The sequence below is a fragment of the Temnothorax nylanderi genome, unplaced genomic scaffold (assembly GCF_030848795.1).
Source record: "Temnothorax nylanderi isolate EJ_2023f unplaced genomic scaffold, tnyl_v1.0 TNYL_tig0080_pilon, whole genome shotgun sequence".
Taxonomy (NCBI): Eukaryota; Metazoa; Arthropoda; class Insecta; order Hymenoptera; family Formicidae; genus Temnothorax; species Temnothorax nylanderi.
Window position 1 is genome coordinate 86859 of NW_027249142.1, and position 22056 is coordinate 108914.

General features: G+C 46.1%; 3 protein-coding genes across 6 annotated transcripts in view; 2 read left to right on the plus strand and 1 right to left on the minus strand.

Annotated features, from left to right (window-relative positions):
• Positions 1–16191, plus strand: part of LOC139774385 (uncharacterized) — a gene marked incomplete at its 5' end in the record, with an annotated part of 48119 nt that extends 31928 nt beyond the window's left edge. Inside the window, 8 exons of the mRNA XM_071709619.1 lie at positions 172–216; positions 987–1049; positions 7582–7608; positions 7865–7918; positions 8490–8516; positions 10285–10320; positions 11679–11813; positions 13408–16191. Coding sequence (XP_071565720.1) covers positions 172–216; positions 987–1049; positions 7582–7608; positions 7865–7918; positions 8490–8516; positions 10285–10320; positions 11679–11813; positions 13408–13485 — 465 coding nt within the window. The remainder of the gene's footprint in view (positions 1–171; positions 217–986; positions 1050–7581; positions 7609–7864; positions 7919–8489; positions 8517–10284; positions 10321–11678; positions 11814–13407) is intronic.
• On the minus strand, positions 15148–16766 carry LOC139774358 (putative peptidyl-tRNA hydrolase PTRHD1). Its single transcript, XM_071709574.1, has 3 exons — positions 16522–16766; positions 15502–15690; positions 15148–15363 (listed from the first exon to the last, which is right to left on the minus strand). Exons 2-3 carry the CDS (start codon positions 15685–15687, stop codon positions 15190–15192), a joined length of 360 nt encoding a protein of 119 aa, XP_071565675.1. The 5' UTR covers positions 15688–15690; positions 16522–16766; the 3' UTR covers positions 15148–15189.
• A 466-nt stretch (positions 16767–17232) lies between these two features.
• On the plus strand, positions 17233–21947 carry Prx2 (Peroxiredoxin 2). 4 transcript variants are annotated; one of them, XM_071709570.1, is made up of 4 exons: positions 17233–17387; positions 20524–20676; positions 21119–21427; positions 21608–21947. In XM_071709570.1, the coding sequence occupies exons 2-4, from the start codon at positions 20543–20545 to the stop codon at positions 21750–21752; spliced, it is 588 nt and encodes a 195-aa protein (XP_071565671.1). In that variant the 5' UTR covers positions 17233–17387; positions 20524–20542; the 3' UTR covers positions 21753–21947. The 4 variants fall into 4 exon arrangements, with proteins under 4 accessions (XP_071565671.1, XP_071565673.1, XP_071565672.1 ...); XM_071709572.1 differs by lacking the exon at positions 17233–17387 and adding an exon at positions 17818–18150; XM_071709571.1 differs by lacking the exon at positions 17233–17387 and adding an exon at positions 18264–18468.
• The last annotated feature ends 109 nt before the right edge of the window (positions 21948–22056 follow it).

Consider the following 22056-nt stretch of genomic DNA (forward strand, 5'->3'; position numbering starts at 1 on the left):
TGGTTGAGAACCTTCCGAACGCAAGGAAGATCGCGTTTGCGATGTGACTCTCGAGGCGTGAAGCTCTATTCACGCTGGTGATCTTTGAGATCACCTTTTTGCGTGCGCGACACCATCGCGATGCGGACAAGCCCGTTCTCACGCGCCGCTCTTTCTTTTTTCACGTTACAGGGAGAAAAGGGTGCCAAAGGGGATCCTGGTCCGATGGGACTGCCCGTATGTATTTTCTCTCCAGATTACACACGGCATGCACACGCACACATATACACACGCGCACATATATAGCCTTTAGCCTTAAGCGCGCTCTAAAAAGGAAACGCGGATACAGGACGCACAAAGGCAGGATAGAACGCAGACAGGACCCCCCGAACGGGGATTCTCGGGGGGGGAAAAAAAATCCTGTGTCCTCGCTTTTGCTTTTTCTGCAAAAATCGCGTTCCGAAAATTCCGCGAACGTTGCGTTGTTAGCGTTAGTATCTCTTTCAGTCAATTTTGTGAGTTTACTGCAATTTATCGGTACACTTTTCACGCGAAAACAGAGGAAAATAACATCGTCTACGAGTTTATCTTTGACCAACACCCCCGAATATGTGATGTATGAGATTTCTTTCCCCATTCCTTGGCAACTTGAAAAACTTGAGACTGAAAGGGTTGTAGGGTATTGGCACACGTGGTATAATTAACGAATTGAACTTTATCGGCAGAAGTAGGTACACGAGAAAGAAAGACGGGAGGAGGCGTGCGCACAATGTTACGAAGGTATACGCAATCTCTCTGCATGACAAAAAGAATACGAATACGAATACAAGCAGCGTTAGAGCACATCCTGCACATATTCCTCATCCTCCCCCACAAGCGGCGAAAAAGTCGCGCGCTTGGCCATCACCTGCAAAAACGTGCGAAAGACCCGCTGACGGGGGTCGCAAAACCGCGCGTCGAATCGGCGACGAGACATGCTGATGGGCGTTCTGTCTATCTACTTTCAGGGCCCCATGGGACTGAGGGGAGAGTCCGGAAAGCCCGGGGATTCCGGGAAACCTGGCGCCATGGTAAGATCGCGGACCTCCCGCTCCTAACGTCATCGTAACTTGGCTTCGCCGCCGCGGAATTCGCTGATAAGCCGATAAGTGCGTTCACATTATCGCCCGCGACGCAGCCTAGCGAGCGTGCCTCTCGATCGCCTCTCGAGTACGCTTGCTTCTGAGTGTACATACGATACATACATAAAAAAAAAAGGGGGCATAGGGTAAGGAGGGAGCGTCGACGAGCGCGGTCGTCGTCACCGTCGAGAGAGCGGCGATTCGAGAGGAAGCCTAGTGAACACTTGGCGCTCGCGAGGACAGTCGCTTTCGCCAACGACGACTGCCGTTAACGCGTTAGATCGATAGAAATAGCAATCGCGGGGTGTTCAGTCCCGGAGTCGGCTGGACTCCGCCATCGTCCGAGATGGATCTCGAGCGCCGTCGTCGGTCGGTCTCCTCTGCTCAGCGAGATCGCTGTGACCACAGACTCTACGTTCGAGGTGTCTTAACGCGAGATTCTACGTCAGCCTTCTCCGGAATTGAGAAAACTCGGTGCGCCGGAACGCCGAGGCCGCGCGTTTTCCCTCCCGACGTGTCGGGAAGTGGTACGCATACGTCGCTGTATAATTTCGATCGAATGTCTGAGAGACACGCGGGTGTCTCGCCTGTTCCGAAATAATACGCGTGTTTCTTCGCGCGCGACTTCGTGCTCGAGAACGAAACCCAGAAGCTGGATGCAAGTTCCCTGTAGACTGCGATTGTAATTTTTCACAGCGTTCACAGGCGTGGGATAGATTTGTCGAGTGAGTCGATTGAAATCGAATGCCGATGCCGGACGTTGGGGACTACAAGAACGCGGAAGGAACGTCTTCCAGGTTATTAAAGCTCGTCGAAGTTGGCCAGGAAGTGAAAATTACGGCTGTACACGGGCTGTCCGATTACTGCCTAAAATTATTTTAGAAGACGGATTCTTTGACGAATTTTTAAAGGCGTATTTTCGATGTGACACATTTCCTTTAATTAAATCGCCCTGAAATTATATCGGCTGAGAAAAAATTCCGATTCCGATTCGTCAAAAAAATCGTCGCTAAAATATCTTCCCGAGATCATCCCTGTACGTTCGATGCCGCGTACGTCGCGGAGCCGCTAATTTTGCAAAAGGTTTAAACCAGATCTACGGGAAATGGCGTTAATGTATAATTCGCGGGTAAAGAGAAACCGCGATACCCACCGTAGCCGTTTTAACGAGGTCCACGAGATTTGGTTTGCGCCACTTTCAAAGTAAGCTGCTCGCTCGGTCCGCGCGTAACTCGCGCGCGCGCGCGACCGCACGTTAACGCAGCGTTAACGCATCGCCACCATCCGTCCTCTTAACTTACTCTACACGTCGGCAAACCGCTCGCGCCGACCGAGAACAGATTCTCGATCGCGGACACGAGTTACTCAGAGTTTGGTGGAAAGATAGGAAAGGATACGAATTTCGCCGTCCCGCTGAATTTTGTATCATCAGCGTATACGAGAAAAAAAAAGCGTTCGGACTCTGTTCTCCGAACGAGTCATTAGTGTAAGCGTGTAAGGACTTCACGATCTTATCGAGTAAAACGTAAAGGCACTTTAGTTACCGCACTGTTGCAGCAAAAGTAAAGTATACGACATTTCATCGCGAATCACGCATATGTACGAAATATTCGTAAACGTTCTCCGGTAATTTCGCGATATTTTACCTTCTCGAATCGCATTCGACAAATTTGCGTAGGAAGTTATGCATAAAACTTGAGGAGCGTGCTTTTTTCAATTTAGGATTCAATTTTTATTTAAAAATTAAATATTTCTTACAAACATGAGTCACGAGAAAGGAAAAAAGAATTAAATGGTAAATTTGATGGACAGAAACGATCAAGTTACACTGGCCTAGCAAAATCGAAAGTATAGAGGTTTAATTTCCGTCAAAACTAATTTGACGCGTTTCGAGAAACAATTTGCAGTCTGGCCCTTGTCTGGCAAAATCTACTTTTCCGTTGTGCCTCTCCTGAGAATAATTCAGTCGGCTTGTACTTAACGAAAGCTCGCTCTCGCAGCATCGCCGGCACCTAATAATAACCCAGCCATTTATCATGATTCCTCTTCGTTCTACATTTCTTCGTAGCATTCCAGTCGCATTTCACGAACCATCAAGAATTCCGCACGGTTACGTGGGGAATTCTGCAAGATATATCGATGAAGGAGAAAAAAAGTGGAGAAAATAGAAGGGAATAAAAAATTAAGACTCTTGATATCGCATCGCTATTGTACTAAATTGTGACGTCATAAGCGAGAAATCGGACGTGAAGAGAGATCCTTTCTTTTGTGATAGAAATTAAAACACAAATATATAAAAACAAAACTTTATATCGACGCATAGGTATCGCGTTAAAAATTCTCCTGATTACTCGTTGGTGGCGTCAGGATGGCTTCATCAGGAAACATCGATTGAACATCAATAACGTCTCTCATCTCTCAACGCTGCTCGATCCGGACGCGAACGTTGATAAGAACGCGTTGATTGACAATTAAATTCGCTAAAAGCGGCTTTTCCCTCGCGCAGAACAGCTGGATGCGTTTTAAATCATCGCTTGCACAAAGCTTGCATAAAGAAGCAGCAGTCGAGGCGTGGCAGCGAGAGAGGGAGAGCGGCGGGAAAAAGGCCGGGGTATTCGGCCCCCTTACATTCGGCAGGAACCTTTTACGAGAGTCGTGGGAAACGTTGGTGATATCGCGCGTGAGCATCGGTCGCGAGAAAATTTCACGTTCGCTGTACAGCAGTAAAGCCGTTTCCAAGGCTGGCCGTCACGAATAACAAGTGGGAGATACACCTGTCTCTCTGCCTCTTTCTCTCCCTCTCTCTCTCTCTCTCTCTTTCTCTCTCTTTCTCTCTCTCTGCCCGCTTTCGGCTTTTCCGCTACTATCCCGTCGGGTGCACTAACGTGCGCTATCGATAGTTCGCGATATTTTCCTGCGGAAACTCTAACGTAGCTGAGAAACACGGGTGCGTGACGTTTTCATCAATAATAAAGTCGATACGACATGCTCGCTGGCGATAAACTAGACGTCAACTATACATAAGCGTCTGCGGACGCGATTTAACGTTTACGGTAGTCAATAATTTCGACAAGCGTTTCTCGGCGACGAGGTCGACAAATTCTGGAGTTAACCAAGTCCTTTTGTTCTTTTACGAGAATGTCTCGCGAATGCTGACGGAAATGTGAGAAGAGTTTCGATACCGTGAGTTACGATCCTCACGTCGACTCGCGGGAATCGCACGATACACGCAAAAAAAAATGTAATTACCGGTAGGTAATCGCTCGGCCTAAGAAGGATCTTTTTCCAAGTGCAACAAGATGCCCTATTAAAAAGCATCTTTAAAGACGATCTCGGTAGGAAAGTCGAAGGTACTAACCACTTTCTGCGGAGGATATCGGCGGCTGGTGCGCCGCTCCGGTCGCACGGAAATTGATTTGGATCACTTGAAATTGTCCCTTCAGTTTTAAAACTCTGAAACGTTAATAGAAAACCGTCTCATCCACGAATAGGTACAGGAATTAATAACAATTTTCACCCAGGAACTGCTGACAATTAATTGAACCAAATTCGTGTCGCAAAGTGCTGTTGTACCACTATACGCGTACGTCGAGTACAGTATTTTGAGTCGTTTAAATCAACTTCCGCGCCGATCGATCGCGCGCACCATCCTCGGCGTCTAAAAATACAAGGAGCAAGAAGAATCGCGAGAGAATGTACAGTGTAGAATAGACGGTGGCTCTCGGCGCGCCGTCACACAATCGATGTACCGTATACCACGGACTTGTACGAGCGGATTACTTCTAACACCTTATCCCTGTGTGTACACCCCCCGATAAATTAACGCAGATTTAGTCTTAAGAGGATAACTGGACGAGAGAGACTGCGCGAGAGCGAAACGAGGCGCTCCACGTCGACTCCAACACCGACGACGACCCTATCCGGCGGCAATTCTCCTGTGCGTGTAAAGAGAGTCTACGACCGCCCACATATACATATTTAATACACGAGCACGAACACGTCATATATGTATACAAAACGCTCACACGTACACGCGCGACACACACGTTGGCATATACACGAAGGAACGTATGCGTGAAACGAGAAACGCAGTCGCGTCGAGATGCGCAAGTCGAGAGATGTGTATATAAATATACAGGGCGATTTCTCAATCCTATCCGGCGAATGTACGGTTTCTTCGGGAACGCCGGAACGGAATTTCTCAATTTTTATTAGATACCCTCGCCCGCGAGAGTATCTCATTATCTCGGCAAGGAAGCTGGAGTGTAAGCCGATATGGATAGAGCTGTAATTATCGATCCTGCAGGAGGATATCCACGCTTGTTTTAAGTCGATTCGATGTATTATTCTCTCCATCCTCGTCGAAATTCAGTGGCGGGCGAGAGTGCCCATTAAAAAGTTCCGTTTTAGTGCTCCGGATGGATCGCGAAAGTTCGCCGGATGAAACTCGCGCTGTATACTCATTTGTATGTGTATGTCTATAAATGTAAGTACAAGTAAAAGGTGCACACACGTAAATGCGTGTCGTGTGCAGGTATACCCACACACACACACAGAGGCTGTCACGTCGTGTCGAAGGCCTCTTCTCGCTACGGATTCGTCGACGATCCCCTGACGAAAATTCGAACGGAATCTAATTACGATGTTTCCCCGACATCCAAGATTAAAGGGTTTTCCCGAATTAAAATTTTACTCTGGTACTGGAGCAGCTAATTTTTCAGGTAATTCATAAAACAAGTTTTGTCTTAGCAAAAATTTCAACTTTGCCTGCCAAATATTTGATCAAATTTTCGCCCGAACGAAAAGTCGACTGCGCGAGTTCGCGGAAGAACCCATGTAATTGGAGGAATGTTTCACGGTAGACACAGGAGACGCTCTGTGTGTGCACATGATACGTATATACATATATGTATGTATATGTATATAGATATATGTACGGTATATGTACACACGAGACGCCCCCCAGGCGTGTGTGTGCGTGCGATAATTGTTAAGGCGGCGCTCCTCTTAAGCCGATCAACTTAAGGCGACCTAATTGAATGCGTATGTGAATACTGACTCTAACAGCAGTTTTGTTTTACATTGTCCCGATTAATAAACAGAATGTGCATGTGCCTGTGTCCTTTGCTTCTAAAACTGCCTACCAGATTAATGCTTTCACACACGGTTAATCCAGTAACATAATCAGATACCCGCTTCTTTTGCATTGTGCTCCGACTGTTTTTTTTTTTTTTTTGCGATCCGGCCCAAGTCCGGATAAACGAGTCTCCGCTCACTATTCGTTCTTCCGTTCTCTCTATGTATATTTGCATCTGTTTGCAAGTTGCAATGGAAAACGATTAAAGACAAGGAAAAAAGAAACAACCAAAAAATTAACACGTGTTAATTTGCTGCGACCACGACGGTGGCGTTAATCGGCGGATCATTCAGGCCGACGATTAATCTTGCCTTAGAAATAAGATCGGAAAGAAGAAAAAAGATATATAAAAAAATGGATGAACACAAAGACGCGATGCAAAAGCGTCGACGCTTCGGTACGAAGTACGCGCTCGTTTTTTTTTCAACTTTACTCAAGTTCTTGCTTTACCTTCCACGACGCCGACCGCCCTCGATTGTCAGTCTGTCCCTCTCTCTTTCTCTCTATCACTCTCTCTTTCTTCCTCTCTCTCTCGGTGTCGGGATTAATTTTGATAATATGAAAGCGGGAGTGGAGATTATCTTGCGACGCGACGATGGGTCGAAGATGAGTTTCGTAGTTGAAACGCCTGAAGAACGGCAACTAAACGAATCTAATTCATTACACGCCAAGTGAGAGTTTTACTCCGCGGAAGAAATGTTTGCACATCCGTTTTTAAGGGCGGAAATAGCTCGAAGCGTTCCCCACCTCGAAATTTATATATAGGTATAATAAATCCGCAATTACACCTCAAATATTTACCGAGGACGGGGATATATTCGTTGTAACAAGAGCGCGCCAGTACAGAATTCAATAGAAACGCAATTTCGTTACAACGAAAACCGATCGAATATCCCCGGCCAATATCTGTACCCGGGCACATCAAGCGCCGATACAGCGCAACTATAACTTAATTTGAAAATCCGAACGAGAGTTTCGAAACTTCATCGCGGCGCGCGGGGAAGCTGCGGGGGATGTAACGCGATCGAGAGTTGCAGCTATATGTATTTATATAGCGAAACAGCGGCGCTGTGCAAATATTCTTTCTCGCCGAGCCAGCGACAAATTTTCGCGCGAAATCGATCGACGCGCGACACGCGGGAATTAAAACGAGGACCGATCCTGAAACACTCGAGGGCGCAGCGACGGTGTCAAAAGGGCGATCTCTAAATATTATAATAAAAAAAGTTCCCCCCTCTCCCCCTGCGCGACATAGTTTTTTAAGTCGCTGTCGACAATAATTACACGCTCGATATTATCGATGGGCTACGCCGTGTATCTGACGAGGTTTCCTCTACCTTTCAGGGATCACCAGGATTAGACGGCATGAAGGTGAGCGATCCACGGGACGACCCCGTTTTCACTATAAAATTATACCTTTCTCGTTCTCGGACACGCTCTATTTCCGTCTCGTCTCGTCTCGTCTCGTCACGTCACGCGATCCGAAATATTATGATCGATCGGCCGAAATTAGACGCCGAGCCGAGAAAAGTCGCGAGCGTGTTTCATCCTCATTGGCTTTTTACCTTAACGACGAGAGCGAGCCGAGTTCCCCAAAATCGCCCGTCATGTTCCTTCGTACTTTCAGGGCGCGCAGGGCGAGCCAGGGACGAAGGGAGAAAGAGGAGATCCGGGATTGCCTGTAAGTCCTAACGCTTCATCAAGTATTTATCCGCCGTCGAATCTGATCCGTCTGAACGCGCGATACCGCCCGCTTGCCACTCGTGTTTATCGAGAACTCTCGGGTATATATATCCCGAGATTTATCGAGTATTATCCCGGGGCAATCTTCATCAAACAATAATTTTCCGGTTTCGCGGTTTCGGATCATTTGAGGCGCGCTCCCGAATAAATATTTTACCGATATAGATTTCTCTCTTTATACATTTAAAGTCGATCTTCCATCGGCGAATCGAATTCCTTGACAAATAAGCTTCGAATAAAATCTCGCGCGGATCTCGCCGTTCTCTTGCCACGTTGGAATTCGATCAAATCGTCAATCGCGAAGTTCCTCTCCGTCGATTGCCGATCCCTCTTGATCTCTCTGTTTCACACCGCCCGCGATTTCCCGAGTCCCGTGATCGTCGCGCGGGCACGTACCGAGATCGAGTCATGTCCGAGGAACGGCGTCGAGTCAACCCGTTGACTCGATTACATCTCACCGTCGTCACGGAGAGAGACACGCTAACGAGTCGATCTGTGTTTGTCCCCAGGGTACCGACGGGATTCCCGGCGCGGAGGTACAGTTGGCTTTCGATTATCGCTCGTCCTCCGGCGCGACTGCGACACAGTCTGACACGGTCTGACCAGCCCGGGGTAACGACGACACATTCCGCCTGATCTACCCCGGGGACTGTCTCGGAAAAAAAAAAAGAAAAAGAAAAAGAAAAAAAAAGAAATCGAAAATCGCCGTCCTCTTTCTGCCTCCTCCGTCCGATTTCGAAGAGAACGGAGCAGCGTCTTGCGCCTTTCTCCCTCTTTCGTTCGGAATCTGTTCTTGCAAACTCTTTTTTTTGTATTCTTTTCGGCATGTCGCATTCAATTACACTCATGAAAAAGTCCTTCACGTATCATAATCTGCGCAGATGATTTTTCAATAATTAGACTCTCAATTAACGTTCAGTTATATAGAGTTATATAGAGGATTTTTTTGGAGTCGTTTACTCAACACGATCGATTTCGTATATCGTTTAATATTTTCGCGCATAATAATATTCGGCGTTTGTGAAAAGAAGACCAGGTCATGCCTGATATTATTTGCGCGGGCAAGTAGCTGTTGAACCGATTTAAGAACTGGGAAAGACTCATGTGCCACCTTTTCGATATATACGATCAAGTTGGAGAGGGTCGCGCCCGATCAAAATTTACGGCCGAATTATAAACGGAGGGGGAAACGCGCAACTCCTTCATGCTTCTCTCTGGAGTGTCCGGAAGGATGCTCGAGCAAGTGCTCGTGTGACCGCTCGATGCGCATTAATGCGGGAGTGTATAAACGGACCGACTCTCTCGTATGTACGCTCGAATGCACAGGAAGGTATTCGAGAGAGGATAATCCCTTTCACCTCTGGACATACGACAGCTATATCTCGAACCGCGGCGCGCAGTATTTCCTTTTTATTTAAGAGAGCAGTTATCCTTTTAAAAGCATGCGTGTTTAAAAGCACTCGTTCCTTTGCGGCAAATGTCGCGGCGTGATATTTATTATTAATTTTGTGACAAATGTCGCAGCTTGATATTTATTAAGCTGTACCTTCAGTATGCGCAGCGTGTTTTTAATATATCGGGGAAAGAAGTTGGAAAATTATTTATATATGGAGGGGTAAAAGCCATAGTGGTGTAAGTCAAATTTTTTAAAATATTGACTCTTGTTCATAGATGCAATTTATATATTGTATGGATTGCATCTACGTACACGAGTCAATATCTTAAAAAATTTGACTTACCCCACTATGGCTTTTACCCCTCCATATCTTGCTGGCTTTTATTTTTCTTTCAAGTTTGCAATTTTGAAAATTTAATCGTGACATTTACGCAAATAATCGCACGTGAGTCTGTGCAGCTAACAAAATTCTAATTGCCCGGAAAGTTAAACTGAATCTAAAACGGAGAGCTCTCTATGCCTGCGTCTCACCCTCTCTCGTATCGGTGCCGTTTATTGACATCGGATATTCTCGGTTTATTGACGTCTCTCGTCGGAGGGAAGAGCAATAACCAAGTGATCCACTCGAAATGCCGTGCCCGTGGTTCCGGCCGCGAATCGATATGCCACCCTATACCCACCCGTTACGGCTCGATAGGTGACGGTTGACGGTAACGGAAAAGCTTGCCGCTGAGATCGATATAACGTTATACGACTATCGCGGTCACACGCGGCACCCTTCCTCGAGCCCCCTTTCGAGGCCCTTGGAAACCGCTTCTTTTCTGGAACGACCGTGCGTCTCGCGCGCGCAAAACGACGGCCAACGTTTACCGAATAAATTCCTTTTGACCCGTGTTCACCAATTCCAGGGACCGAAGGGAGAGAAAGGTGCCAAAGGCGAATCTGTGAGTATTGACTTAATTCGAGTAATTCACGTTCTCGACGCGCGTGCTCCGCCGCGCGACGCCGATTGTGCGCGATCCACTCGGAGTTATATCGTCATTTTCTCTCTCCTTCTTTCTTTCTCTCTCTCTCTCTCTCTCTCTCTCTCTTTTTCTCGCGAGGATGCGAAAGCGATCGTAATCGCTCGTACGCTTTACGGGGATTATTTGCCGAGAGATAACTGATGAACCGCGAAAAGAGTGCTGTATCCGGATGCTGCGCTCGCCTCCGAACGGACGTACAATTATATGCACGTGTCCTGGCAAGTTAGCGAATACTCTCGTACACGGAGGATCCTTGCATTAGTCGATTAGTTTACCTTACTTGTCAAAGTCATCGAGTTGGAGACGTCGGACGACCGACGGCGCGGGGGCGAAATTAATTACCGTCGTTGGCTCCGCAACGTCTTCGGGACTTCGCTTGATTAGCTCGATTCCGGGGCGACGTTTTGAATTAGAACGAGCGGGAAGCACGTATCGAGTTTCGTGACCGTTGAGCAAACAAGATCGTCGCGCGCGACTCTCGTACCTTTCGCATCCTCGTACTTCATATTTTATTCACGACTATTGCTGCAAGCACGTCGGTGGGACTCTCTCCTCCGTGCCGCCCACGCCGACGTCGTCGTCGTCATCGTCGTCGTTCGCGACGAGGAGACTGCGGGATCTCCGCGGAGCCACAAGGTCACGAAAAGTAGGAAGCGGAGGAAGCTCTAGTTGTAGGAACACGAGGAGAATATCCTCACACACCGCCCACCACTCCCACCAAGTTCCACATGAGACTAACATACTTTACGCGTGCATAGAAATTTGAAAAAAATATATATATATATATATATATATGCTGCCACCACCGTTCCGCGAAAACGTATAGTGACGAGGCGCGAATAATGTTAGAGAGACGCTAACATTAAACGCTCGACGAACGAAGCGCCAACGGGAGCGCTGTCGCCGTCGCCTTTATCTCTCTCTTTCTCTCTCTTTCTGTCTCTTTCTCTCTCAGCTTTGATGACAGAAAAGATCGTGCCTCAGCGATCCGGTAAATGTTAGCGAATTAAGTCAAAAGGGCACGGTCGGCACCGAGGAATAAAAAAGACCTACACGGTAGTGATTATCAGTTAAAAATCCGTTATAATTAAACGTGCGACCCGCGACAGGCTCACCTTCGCTCTTTGTACTCGTCGGGGTATTGTTGCACCGGATCGATCAAGTACTATAATGCATAATCCAAAAATATTATGCCTGGCCTTATTTGCACGTCGCGTACTTTGCATCGGGTGTTTCGCGCTGTCCAGAGAGATGATGCATTTCGCGTGTGCGCGCAGGGGCCGCCGGGTAAACGCGGCAGAAAAGGCGACAAGGGCAACAAGGGAGATCAAGGTGTTCCAGGATTGGATGCCCCGTGTCCGCTGGGACCGGACGGACTCCCCTTACCGGGCTGCGGCTGGAGACCACCGCAGGTAATCGATAGCTTTATTTTGCTTCGGAGTTTGTGGGCAGGAGGAATTGTGGGAATAAAAGTTACGCCCCCGTGTATAATCTCGACTCGTACTCGTAGCGCAGTAAATTAACAAAGTATTGAGACAAATGTACACGTATATTACGAAATTTTTACGAATATCTCAGATTTATAACGATATAATTGATCAATTATCAATGGCAGTTGTAGTACGCAGCTTCCGATAAAATTAACGAGTCGCTTTCGCAAGATGGGAGAAATGCACGGGTATTCCATTGAACGCCAATTATCTCGCGGCGCGATAGAGAAATAAAATGAAGGAATGCTCCACGAGTTTTTCGCGGATTTCGAGTTAATCGATTGATCATTAATAGAACTTCTCTGCAAGTGTTGTTCGGTAAAATCGGATTATCCGAGCAAAAACGGTGCTTCTTTGCAAGTTATCGCGGGGGTATTGTAACAACAGCGCGGACACTAATAGTCTACTAACACCGAACGCGAGATAAAAGGGATAGAGGGGTAGTAGTAGTGGCGGAGTATGCTTGGATTCTGGTGTGTGCTTAGCAGGACGTCACGAGCACGTCCACGCCGGCGATCGAGGGTCCCGAGCCCGCGGAGACGGATTACGAGGAGCCGGAGGACGAGTACGAGGACTATACGGACCCGAACGGGAACCTAGCCGAGCAATAATGCTCGTTTTTGTGCGCTGCACTAATAACCACCGACAACTATCACCACCACCACCACCACCACCACCACCATCACCACCACTGCCACCCTCATCACTCGTCTCACCCCGTTCTCCCAAACTAACGTGGTCCCCGGTAATTGCGAATCCCGTGATAATACTAACGCAATGTGATGCTCGTCGACAGCTTGGTCTCGCTGTCGAGATCTTATTTGCGCTCACCGCTTCCTAATGCGATATCTATCGGTAATATCGGTTGCGATACCGAGGACAAAACGTTGCTTTACGCGTGTTTGAAACCTAGCGGAATTTGCCGTGCGAGTAGAATTAGCTAGAATCCCTAAGCCTATCTCTTTAGACGCAAATCCCTCGCATATTTTTTATTCGCCATATCAACGTACTCACGAACTCCTATGTTGCATGTATCCAGAATCAACGGCTTCCTAATTTTTATTAATTATTAAATGTATGTGTAGTTATAGACAGCACGCGAATTCTTTCTCATCCCTTTGTAATTTATTAATGCAACGCGATAAAAAAATTTGGAGACCATCCAAAGATACTAGAGTTCGTAAGAAAAGAAGTATTAAATGCGAGATTAAATGAGAACATCTCACACTCAATGTCCAAGATTTTATTGCTTATAGCTGTCTGCATGTTACTACCCGCTCGCTTGTTTGCTCGTTTCTCTCCTCCACACACGACTCTCTACGTCTCGAAATTAAGCTGGCAGACTCTCGGAAAGATTTCTAGAAATCTAGTGCAGCTAGATCTTCTTCTCTAGCTTCTGTCTTGCGCCCATTGGACGCATCGAGACGATTTTCCATTCGGGAATAAACGATCTCAAGCTTGCTTGTGCGGAGAATAAAAGGAAACGGTGGACTAATTGTCCTTTTTGCTTTTGCAGCCGAGGATCAACATCCTGCGCCAATGGCTGGAGGAAGAGGAGGAGGATGGGGAGGAGGTGGAGAACGAGCGGCAGTGATGTTGCAAGGACAATAGCGCATTTTTTTCATAAGGACTTCTGTATACCCTCCCGTTCCCGCCCCCGTCTCGTTTCGACCGCGTTACGAGAAAGAAAAAAAAAATATATATATATACATATTATATATACGCCAAAATAATCATCTTGCCATCGAGAGTGTTGTAAATATGTGTACTTACAGTGTCTAGCGTCCGCAGTGCGTGTACATAAGTAATTAGAGCTTACTGCGAATCTACGATCGTATCGGCGACGACGACGGTCGTCGGTATCGTCGGCTAATACCACACACATACACACATGCATACAAAAAGTATACGGTGACGGATCCGCGATCGATACTCTCCGGTTTCCGTGCGCGAGGGAAGACGGGGAAGGAGTCTTCCGGGATGGAGATTCGCCGACGATCCTCTCGCGCGGAGGAACGTCGGGACTGCGTCACAGGACCGCGGAGACCCTCCGGAGCAAAGTCGGAGACGAGGGATAATCCCGAAAGAATCGCAGTGAAGTGCGCGAAGGACGCATCTCGCGGACGAACGTGATGGTGCCGAGAGATGGGGAAGGAGGATCGCGCTTTTCATGCGAGTCTCGCGGCGGCGACATATTCTCCGTGGAAGGACGTGTTCTCCGCGGATTTGAGACGAGAGCTACGAGACACGAACGAAGAGTGGGAAAAAATCGCAACCGATGGATTAGCTCTTAGCCACGGCCTGAGGCGCGTTTCGAATGCCCCCCTTTTCATTCTCTTTTTTCTTTCGTCTTGCAAACATTTTGCGTAAAATTTCAAAAAAAATGCGAGACCATATTAAGATAGGATATCCGGGAAAATTCCTGAAGAATTGCGTTTTATCCCGGCGCGCGGTCAGGCCGCCTTTCAGCTAATCCCGCGGGAGAGACGCCGATTCGTACCTGTGAAGAGACGAGCTTCGCCGTACTTTTACCACATAGATAGAACAACCGTAGACTCGCGCGACGGGAGGGAGTTTTTTTGATACGACTAGTTGATTAGCGACGCGCCGTCCCGTCTAGATTAGAATTATATATTTTAACGCTAGTACTGTGCGTAAACGCAGGGCACGCGCGTTGTCGATACCTGCGAGGTACATCGCGGAATGAATCAGCGAGGGTATATCTTCCCGATGTCAGAAATATCGGACCGCGCCGCGGCGTCTCGCAGCCGTTTTCTTTTTCGGTCTCTCCCGGACGTTCGTGGCCCGTCCCCCACACGCGCGGATATTTTCCATACGACGTCGCTCGTGGAAAAAAAGGGGAAAACAAAGAAAAGAAAAAAATTATGCCGAGGTGTTGCCCGTTGCAGTATCGACGTTCAGACGCTACGTGTTCTAGGCTACGCGCGTAGAGCGCGGCTTATCTCCGGCGCATTGATCCTCCCCGCACGAATAGAGTAAAATATAAATGGCATTCCCCTTCCGAGGTTGGTATTTATCTCGTGCGAGCGCCGGAGAGTCGTATCTCATCTGTAGAGCCCTCTCAGAGCCTGTCGGATCTTTCGGTTATCGCGTTCGATCACGGCCGTGCAAAATTTTTCCGGAGATCTTTTTCCCCCGCAGACGGCTGGATTTTCTCCAGATGCGGCGCGGCGCCCGCGCCGGGAGGATTAATTTGGATTCAAGCGTAACGTGGAAAGTAACTCGAGATATTCCGTTCTTTATCTGTAATGCGGGTGTTTATTACCATTTATACCCGTCACATTTTGAGTAATTTATACTTCTTGAGGTACGGCTGCACCTTGTCCTTGGGGTAGGGCTTCGTCACCAGGCACGTCGCGACGTTCTCGGGCTGTTCTATCCACAGTTTGTGCTGAATGTCGTCCTCCGTCAATTTCGCGCACAGCTTCCGCAGATCGGCTTCATCGGCGGCCTATTATTCATTACTCGTGATTTCTTCGATTGAAAAGTTAATTCTCCCTGCGCATGCAACCGCGTCGAGCGGACGATCCTCTCGCGGATTAAGCTTCCTTAAGGGTCAGGAGCTCCCTTCGCGAAAGTCAATACTCACCTCGAGGACCACCTTGTGCATGTTGTCTAAATCGGCGAGGTAGGCCTGCGTGTGGGCGTCGTTGTAAAAGAGATGGATAACGGCGGTGCACGCGTGACACGCTTGGGCGACCACGGCGCCCAACGGCCACCCCATCGTCCTCATAAGATCTCCCCGCACCACCACGTACTGAACTATCCCGGACATTCTCTAGCGAGAAAAGAGATCGGCTCTCCTATATATAAGATTCGCTTCGAAAACGACCTTAAGGCGGAGTTCGGGGAAAACGGAGGAGAAAAGCGAGAGAAAAAAGGATGGGATTGTGCGAGGAATTTCTCGCGAAATCGAGCCTAACGCAATCTAACGTTCAATAAAGAAATCCCCCTCCCTTTCACCCCCCCCCCTCCCCTCCCGAGGTCTCGATTAATTATTAGTAAGTGCCAAAAAGTATATTATCATTCTTACAGATAAGAGGTATAACGCACACGCAGATATAATTGGCGTGTTATTTATATATCGGAATCGTGTATCCCGCCCGGGATCCGCGGCGGCGACGCGACGCCGCGGAATCGCGCGTAGAAACACGTTCGCTATAGCATCGTTCTTTCGATGTCGCGGCATAACGCGAAAGATGTATTATTTATACAGATTGTTGTTATTAAAGAACAAATAACGCAGAAATAATTAGCACGTACGACACATTATGGTTTACGAGACGGCGATTTATTCATCCCCGACTGTCTTCTCTTCGCTATTTATTATCTTCACTCTAGTGCTCATTATTACGTTTCTCTTCAGTCTTCACTATTTATTATCTTCACTCTATTGTTATTATTACGTTCTCTTCACTATATATATTTTCTTGTGCAAAGTGGTTATAGCGCGCTATAAAGAGACATGCTAATTTGTGTAAGGAGAAAATGAAGGAAAGGAAGGACATTTCGTCTTTCGACATTTTCAAACATTATTTTTTTAAGAAATTCTTACTCAACTTCTCAAGGCAAATTAAATGAGGAAACAATAGCGACGAGAGAAACTTACCTTTAAGCGATAACTTTCCGACAACGATAACGTCCGCTGGAGAGGTTAGCTGTCGTTAACTGTGCGACAAACGTAATTTCCTTCAAACGATGTAAAACGTAAATACGCCAGAGCACGCGCGAACCGAAACGTAATCTGATGGAATCCGGCCGCGACGTAAATTCGGAGCAAACGTTGCAAGATACTCGAACAAATCTGTCACCTGTCACCGGCGTCACTGCATCCGCTGTTATCCGCCCGGTAGGTAAATATCAGTGCGGCTAACTTCAGGAGGCTCGTTCCCCCCAGCTCTCTCTCGCGAGACCCGCGGGGGACCAGCCGTTCTCGCGTTTCATACGTCAACCGAAGGAAAATCAATCTGGGGATTTCTCAACCGATTTCCATTGTCCTCGAAATAACAGAACTTTTCACAGACGTCAACTTCCCTCTCTTTTCTTCCGATTAAGGACTCGTCTCCTTCGAAGTGCAAAAAATATAATCTAATATCTAATTAGAGCAAAGCCCGAAGGTTTTTGTTTTGTTTGCACTCCCTAGCAGTTCGTTCTTCGCACCCGAAAAGAGATGGATGCACTCGCGGGCGCTCGGGGGAGAAAGAGAGGCGAAACGCGCGAGTGCACAAAGTGCAAGACGAACCTCGGATCTTTTGTTCCTATTTGTTCCTAAGTTCACGCGGTAGAACGGCCGACTGCTAGATGTCGCGACGATCCCCGACGCCGCTCGGCTTCTTCGTGGTATATATATGTAGCGGTCGATACCAAAAGGTTCTCAGAGACCGGTCGCCGGCGAGTTCCTGACGTTCCTGATTCCTTTCTCGTCACCGTTACGTCTTTCGGAGATCGCAGTCTTCTTCGAGGAAGCTACTCAAGGTAACCACCGTCGTCAACGAATTTTCCCGCTACGCTCGTTCGCCGTGCGTCATGTAATTTCCTGTGAAATCAAGACATTTGCGAGCAAACTGGAGCAAACGGACGAATTACGCCGGAGACGATCGCTCTAAATGTGGCGGCCTATTTTTCCCTGTCCGACGCCGACGGTCGAAACCCGGCGGTTTATCGGACGACGAAACCGCTCGCGTTATTGTGATCGAGGCACCACCGGGCGGGCCACGAAAACGAATTACGTAATTCGGCAGTTCCGGCGCGTAATACCGTTTCGCGATTCCATTTCGCGTGATTGCGCTCTATTTCGCAAGACCGGAGGTCAGCCGAGAGAGAGAAAGAGAGAGAGAGAGATAGAGTTGGAGAGGATTCAGATCATCAGATTACCACAACTATTCGGCCGTCGGCACCGTCACTATCCGGCGAGTCGCGTATTACGGAACGAAACGAGTTTGCGGAGACTTATGCGTTCCGTCGGAACAGGAACGCAAATAATTTCGAGGAAATAATTATTCTCTCGACTAAGGCTGTGTTTGTGTTCCGATATTCACCATGCCAGTACTCGAAATCTATAGTTTACGTCGCGCACATATTGTAGATTTTCAGTACTGACAGTGAATATCGGAGCGACAGCCTAAGAATCCCGTCGCCGAGAATTTAGTGTGCCGTCGGGGAAAATGTGTGAATTTTTGCGTTCTTACCGTTAATTCTGCTCTTAATTTCGAGAACGAAAGACTGAAAATATAGTCTTGTGTGTATTTTTGTTCAACATTAAAATTTTATTTAATCTGACTCAACTTAAAAAACTTTCTTGGCGTTTTATAAATCTTTGGAACGTATTTTTCTTTTAACTCTTTCGACGATTGGAAAACATTTTTTCTTGGAAACGTTCACGTTCGCGTGATAGCAAGGAAAAAAGAAACGACGATATCGAATTCGTGGCAGATCTTTTTTTTTGTTAGACCGATTCCGAGTTCTGTCGTTGCGCAAATTAACGCAATTCGGTATGCAGAACGATGCCAGGTTGAGTTGCTTTTGCCGGCACGCATCGCGTATGGATTTATGCGCGGTAATCACCGTCAGCTAATTACGTCGAGCAAATTACCGAACAGATTAGTCGTATTGTTTCTCATGAAAATTCCTTCGAGAATACGTCGTCGTCAGAAACGAATTGAAATTTAACGGCGGTTCTAACGATAAACATGAATAATGTTGTGAACGTGTGGAAGGCAACAAATCAGATATAATTAATTACGTTGTATTATGTATCAAGTTATAATATTAATCACATGCACAATTACATAATCTTTATATTGTCTACATAATATATTTTATAATATTTGGTAATTCTTCGGTGTAAACAAGGAAATTTGCCTCCTAGTTTTGAATGTCAAGGACATTCCACGTTGTTCGACACTGTTATGATTCGATGTAGCGTTACAAGAGTAAACATTAAATTCCGTTAAATGTGACTTTCACGTTCGATCATAATCCAACGAGGTTCTAATGGAAACACGAATAACACACTGAGTGTTATATACTACAATAAATTGAGTACCAAATATTAATTACATGTTATGTATTAATTTATTATATTAATCGCGTGCAATACACAATACAATCTTCACATTGTCTACGTAATGTATTTTATAATATTTGACAATTCGTCGAAGTATGAGAAAAAAACAAATTGCCTCCTAATCTGGAATGTCAATTAGGATCCAGATTCGATGTTTAACATTATTACGGATACAAGAGTAAACATTAAATTCCGTAAAACTAGCCCTTAACTCATTTCTCTCTCTTTAAGATAGAAAGAATGCAAGGTTGCGGTTATCGCTGGAGTGCACATTATTACTGGAATTAGCGAGCTCGGAATGGAGCCGTGCAACAAAGAAAAGTTTCGCTATAACGCGAGGTCGTCTGTGCGATTAGTTGAAATGTCCTTTTCCGCACTTCTGCGCGAAGTCGCTTTATACAAGCGACAGTTCTTTTCCTTTATACCATACGTGCCTCTTTATTTTCCTTTCCTTTTTCACACGAAATCTCGGCTTGTGTATACCTGCCTTGACCCGAAGGCTCCCACCTGGTGTCCCTGGTTCAATCGATCCCTCGGTGTTTATCCCATTTGGTCCTGGGGAAATAACTGAATCTTTTTCCCGTAAAGCGTCCCTCTTGCATTATCGAAAGTTCAAGAACTACCGAGTAAATCTTTAATGTTAATTTATGCAGAATGCGGAAAGCTCTATGTAAATTTTAATTCGGTGCCTAGCGTGCGTCAAAGATATATATATTACCGATTTATAATAAACTGACATGCGAGACATTCAAATAAACGAGTTGACTATTCATAAAATTCGCGGATGGCTTTTTCTTAGACCGACGGCTCATTTAAATATTTATTTACTCGCGGTTTCCGAGTAAATAATATTTAATAATTAATATTATTCCGACGAATAAATTCGGTATGTTAAATCATTATTGATTCCCGCGTTTCTGCGTCATCGAATTCCTACGGGTCGCGTTATTTCTTATTCGTGTTTTCATCTGTCCCGTTGTCGCGATTGACATTTCGTATTTATTGGTCATCAACGGAGATAATAATGGCATGCGTGCGCCATGTGAATTCGTGACAAGTTGATACACAAAACACGCGGGGATCTTTACACAACTTATCGTTGACCAAACGTTTAGCTAGTGACGGTGCTGGAAACCTTATCGCGCGAATCCACTCGTGCTGAGTGGTGCTGACTTAACGCTGTTGATTACTTTTACGACTTATTTAATCTTAAGTGCGTTCTCTATCGAAACGCGATATTTCCGCTATTTGATATTTCCAGAAAGGTCTTATCGCGCGAACTTGCGAATGCTCAGGGTCGTTTCTTGGCAGAGACTTGGCAATAAAAAAAAGCTTTGTAATGCATCGTTGAATTTACGTTTATCGCGGGGAGGCAGATGCGGATTCGTTGCAAAGCTTCTGCGAGATTTTGCGTAACGACTTATTGGATAATAATATTAGATAATATTAGGAGTAAGTCGCATGTTAATGAATGCATGTCATCATCGTCGCAAGATCTGAGATTGTATAGTTCATATTATAGTTCCTTTGTATTCTTGATTGCAGCAACAAAACAGCAGTAACCATGCCAGTGCCTGAGCTCCAGAAACCGGCGCCCGCTTTCTCCGGCACCGCTGTTGTGAACGGACAATTCAAGGATATTAAGCTCTCCGACTACAAGGGCAAATATGTTGTACTCTTCTTCTACCCGTTGGACTTGTAAGCACATTACTATCGTACTTTCATAGGCGGGATGTAACAAGACAGTTATGCTATCCTCAGTCGCCGCTGTACAAGAAGTGCTGTTGTGTAGTTGCTTAGTATTTGCACAAAGTACGTTCTTGACTCTTAGCTGATACATTTGAAACGATAACAAAGAGATATTGTGTTCTACATTTTAAGAGATCTGGAAAACAGCTCCACGTTTTAAAATCGCGCTGCTAATTAGAGTTTATAGCAATTTACGTCACGCATTTATCTCAATTACGGTTAACAATTGGCTGATGGATTTAACGAAGAAATACCTGAATTTCGAGAGATTTGTATTTACAGGAAAAACATTTTTAAAATCACATTGCACAACTTAAAGCTTTCGGAGTAAGAAATAGACAATTTAAGTGGACTGTCATGGGCTACGATTTGCATAATTATTTAACCGCAGCACTTTCGTGTGCCCGACGGAAATCATCGCTTTCTCCGACCGAGTGAAGGAGTTTACCGACATCGGCTGCCATGTGATTGCCGCGTCCACCGATTCCCACTTCAGCCACCTCGCGTGGGTAAATACGCCGCGCAAACAGGGCGGTCTCGGTGAGATGAACATTCCTCTGTTGGCGGACAAGAGCTGCAAGATCGCCCGCGACTACGGCGTGCTCGACGAGGAGTCGGGAATCCCCTTCCGTGGTCTTTTCATCATCGATGACAAGCAGAAGTTGCGTCAGGTCACCATCAACGATCTGCCCGTAGGAAGGTGAGGCTCTTGCTCAATTATTAAAGTTGTGGCAAATTTAAAATTTAAAAATTTGTTTTGTACCTCGCGATATAAGGGATTTAAAAATATAGGATTTAATGCGATTTTGGTATTGCTAGTAATACTAATGATCTTGCATATTATATTTGCAATACTAATGATTTTGCATATTTATTGCAGATCCGTGGACGAGACTCTGCGTCTGGTTCAAGCATTCCAATACACCGACAAGCACGGTGAGGTTTGTCCGGCCGGTTGGAAACCTGGCAAGAAGACTATGAAGCCCGACGTCGTTGGCTCAAAGGAATACTTCAAGGATCAATAGACAATAAATTCATACTAATGTTTCTTCATACCTACTGTTAACTGCACTCATGTATATGTGTGTTTTATACTATTTCGCTGCGTACTCTTCGAGTTTGACACATTCTGTTTCTACTTAGCATAGTTAGATATACATATCACGATCTTCACATTGAAATATCCGTCTTTAGTTTAATAAACGGATTTATTTTCTATACATTCTTAAAGAGTATTTTATCACCTTACGTGTACGAATTATGAAACGTTTGTTATCGATATATCAAAAGCAATTGACGAGACAGACATACGCAGACGGTACTCGTGAT

Coding starts and splice junctions, on each gene's coding strand:
- LOC139774358 (XM_071709574.1), bottom strand. CDS start 15,687: ATGTCCGGGATAGTTCAGTACGTGGTGGTGCGGGGAGATCTTATGAGG. Junction 15,364..15,501: donor TGCACAAGGTGGTCCTCGAG/GTGAGTATTGAC, acceptor AATGAATAATAG/GCCGCCGATGAAGCCGATCT.
- Prx2 (XM_071709570.1), top strand. CDS start 20,543: ATGCCAGTGCCTGAGCTCCAGAAACCGGCGCCCGCTTTCTCCGGCACC. Junction 20,677..21,118: donor TTCTTCTACCCGTTGGACTT/GTAAGCACATTA, acceptor ATTTAACCGCAG/CACTTTCGTGTGCCCGACGG. Junction 21,428..21,607: donor AACGATCTGCCCGTAGGAAG/GTGAGGCTCTTG, acceptor TATTTATTGCAG/ATCCGTGGACGAGACTCTGC.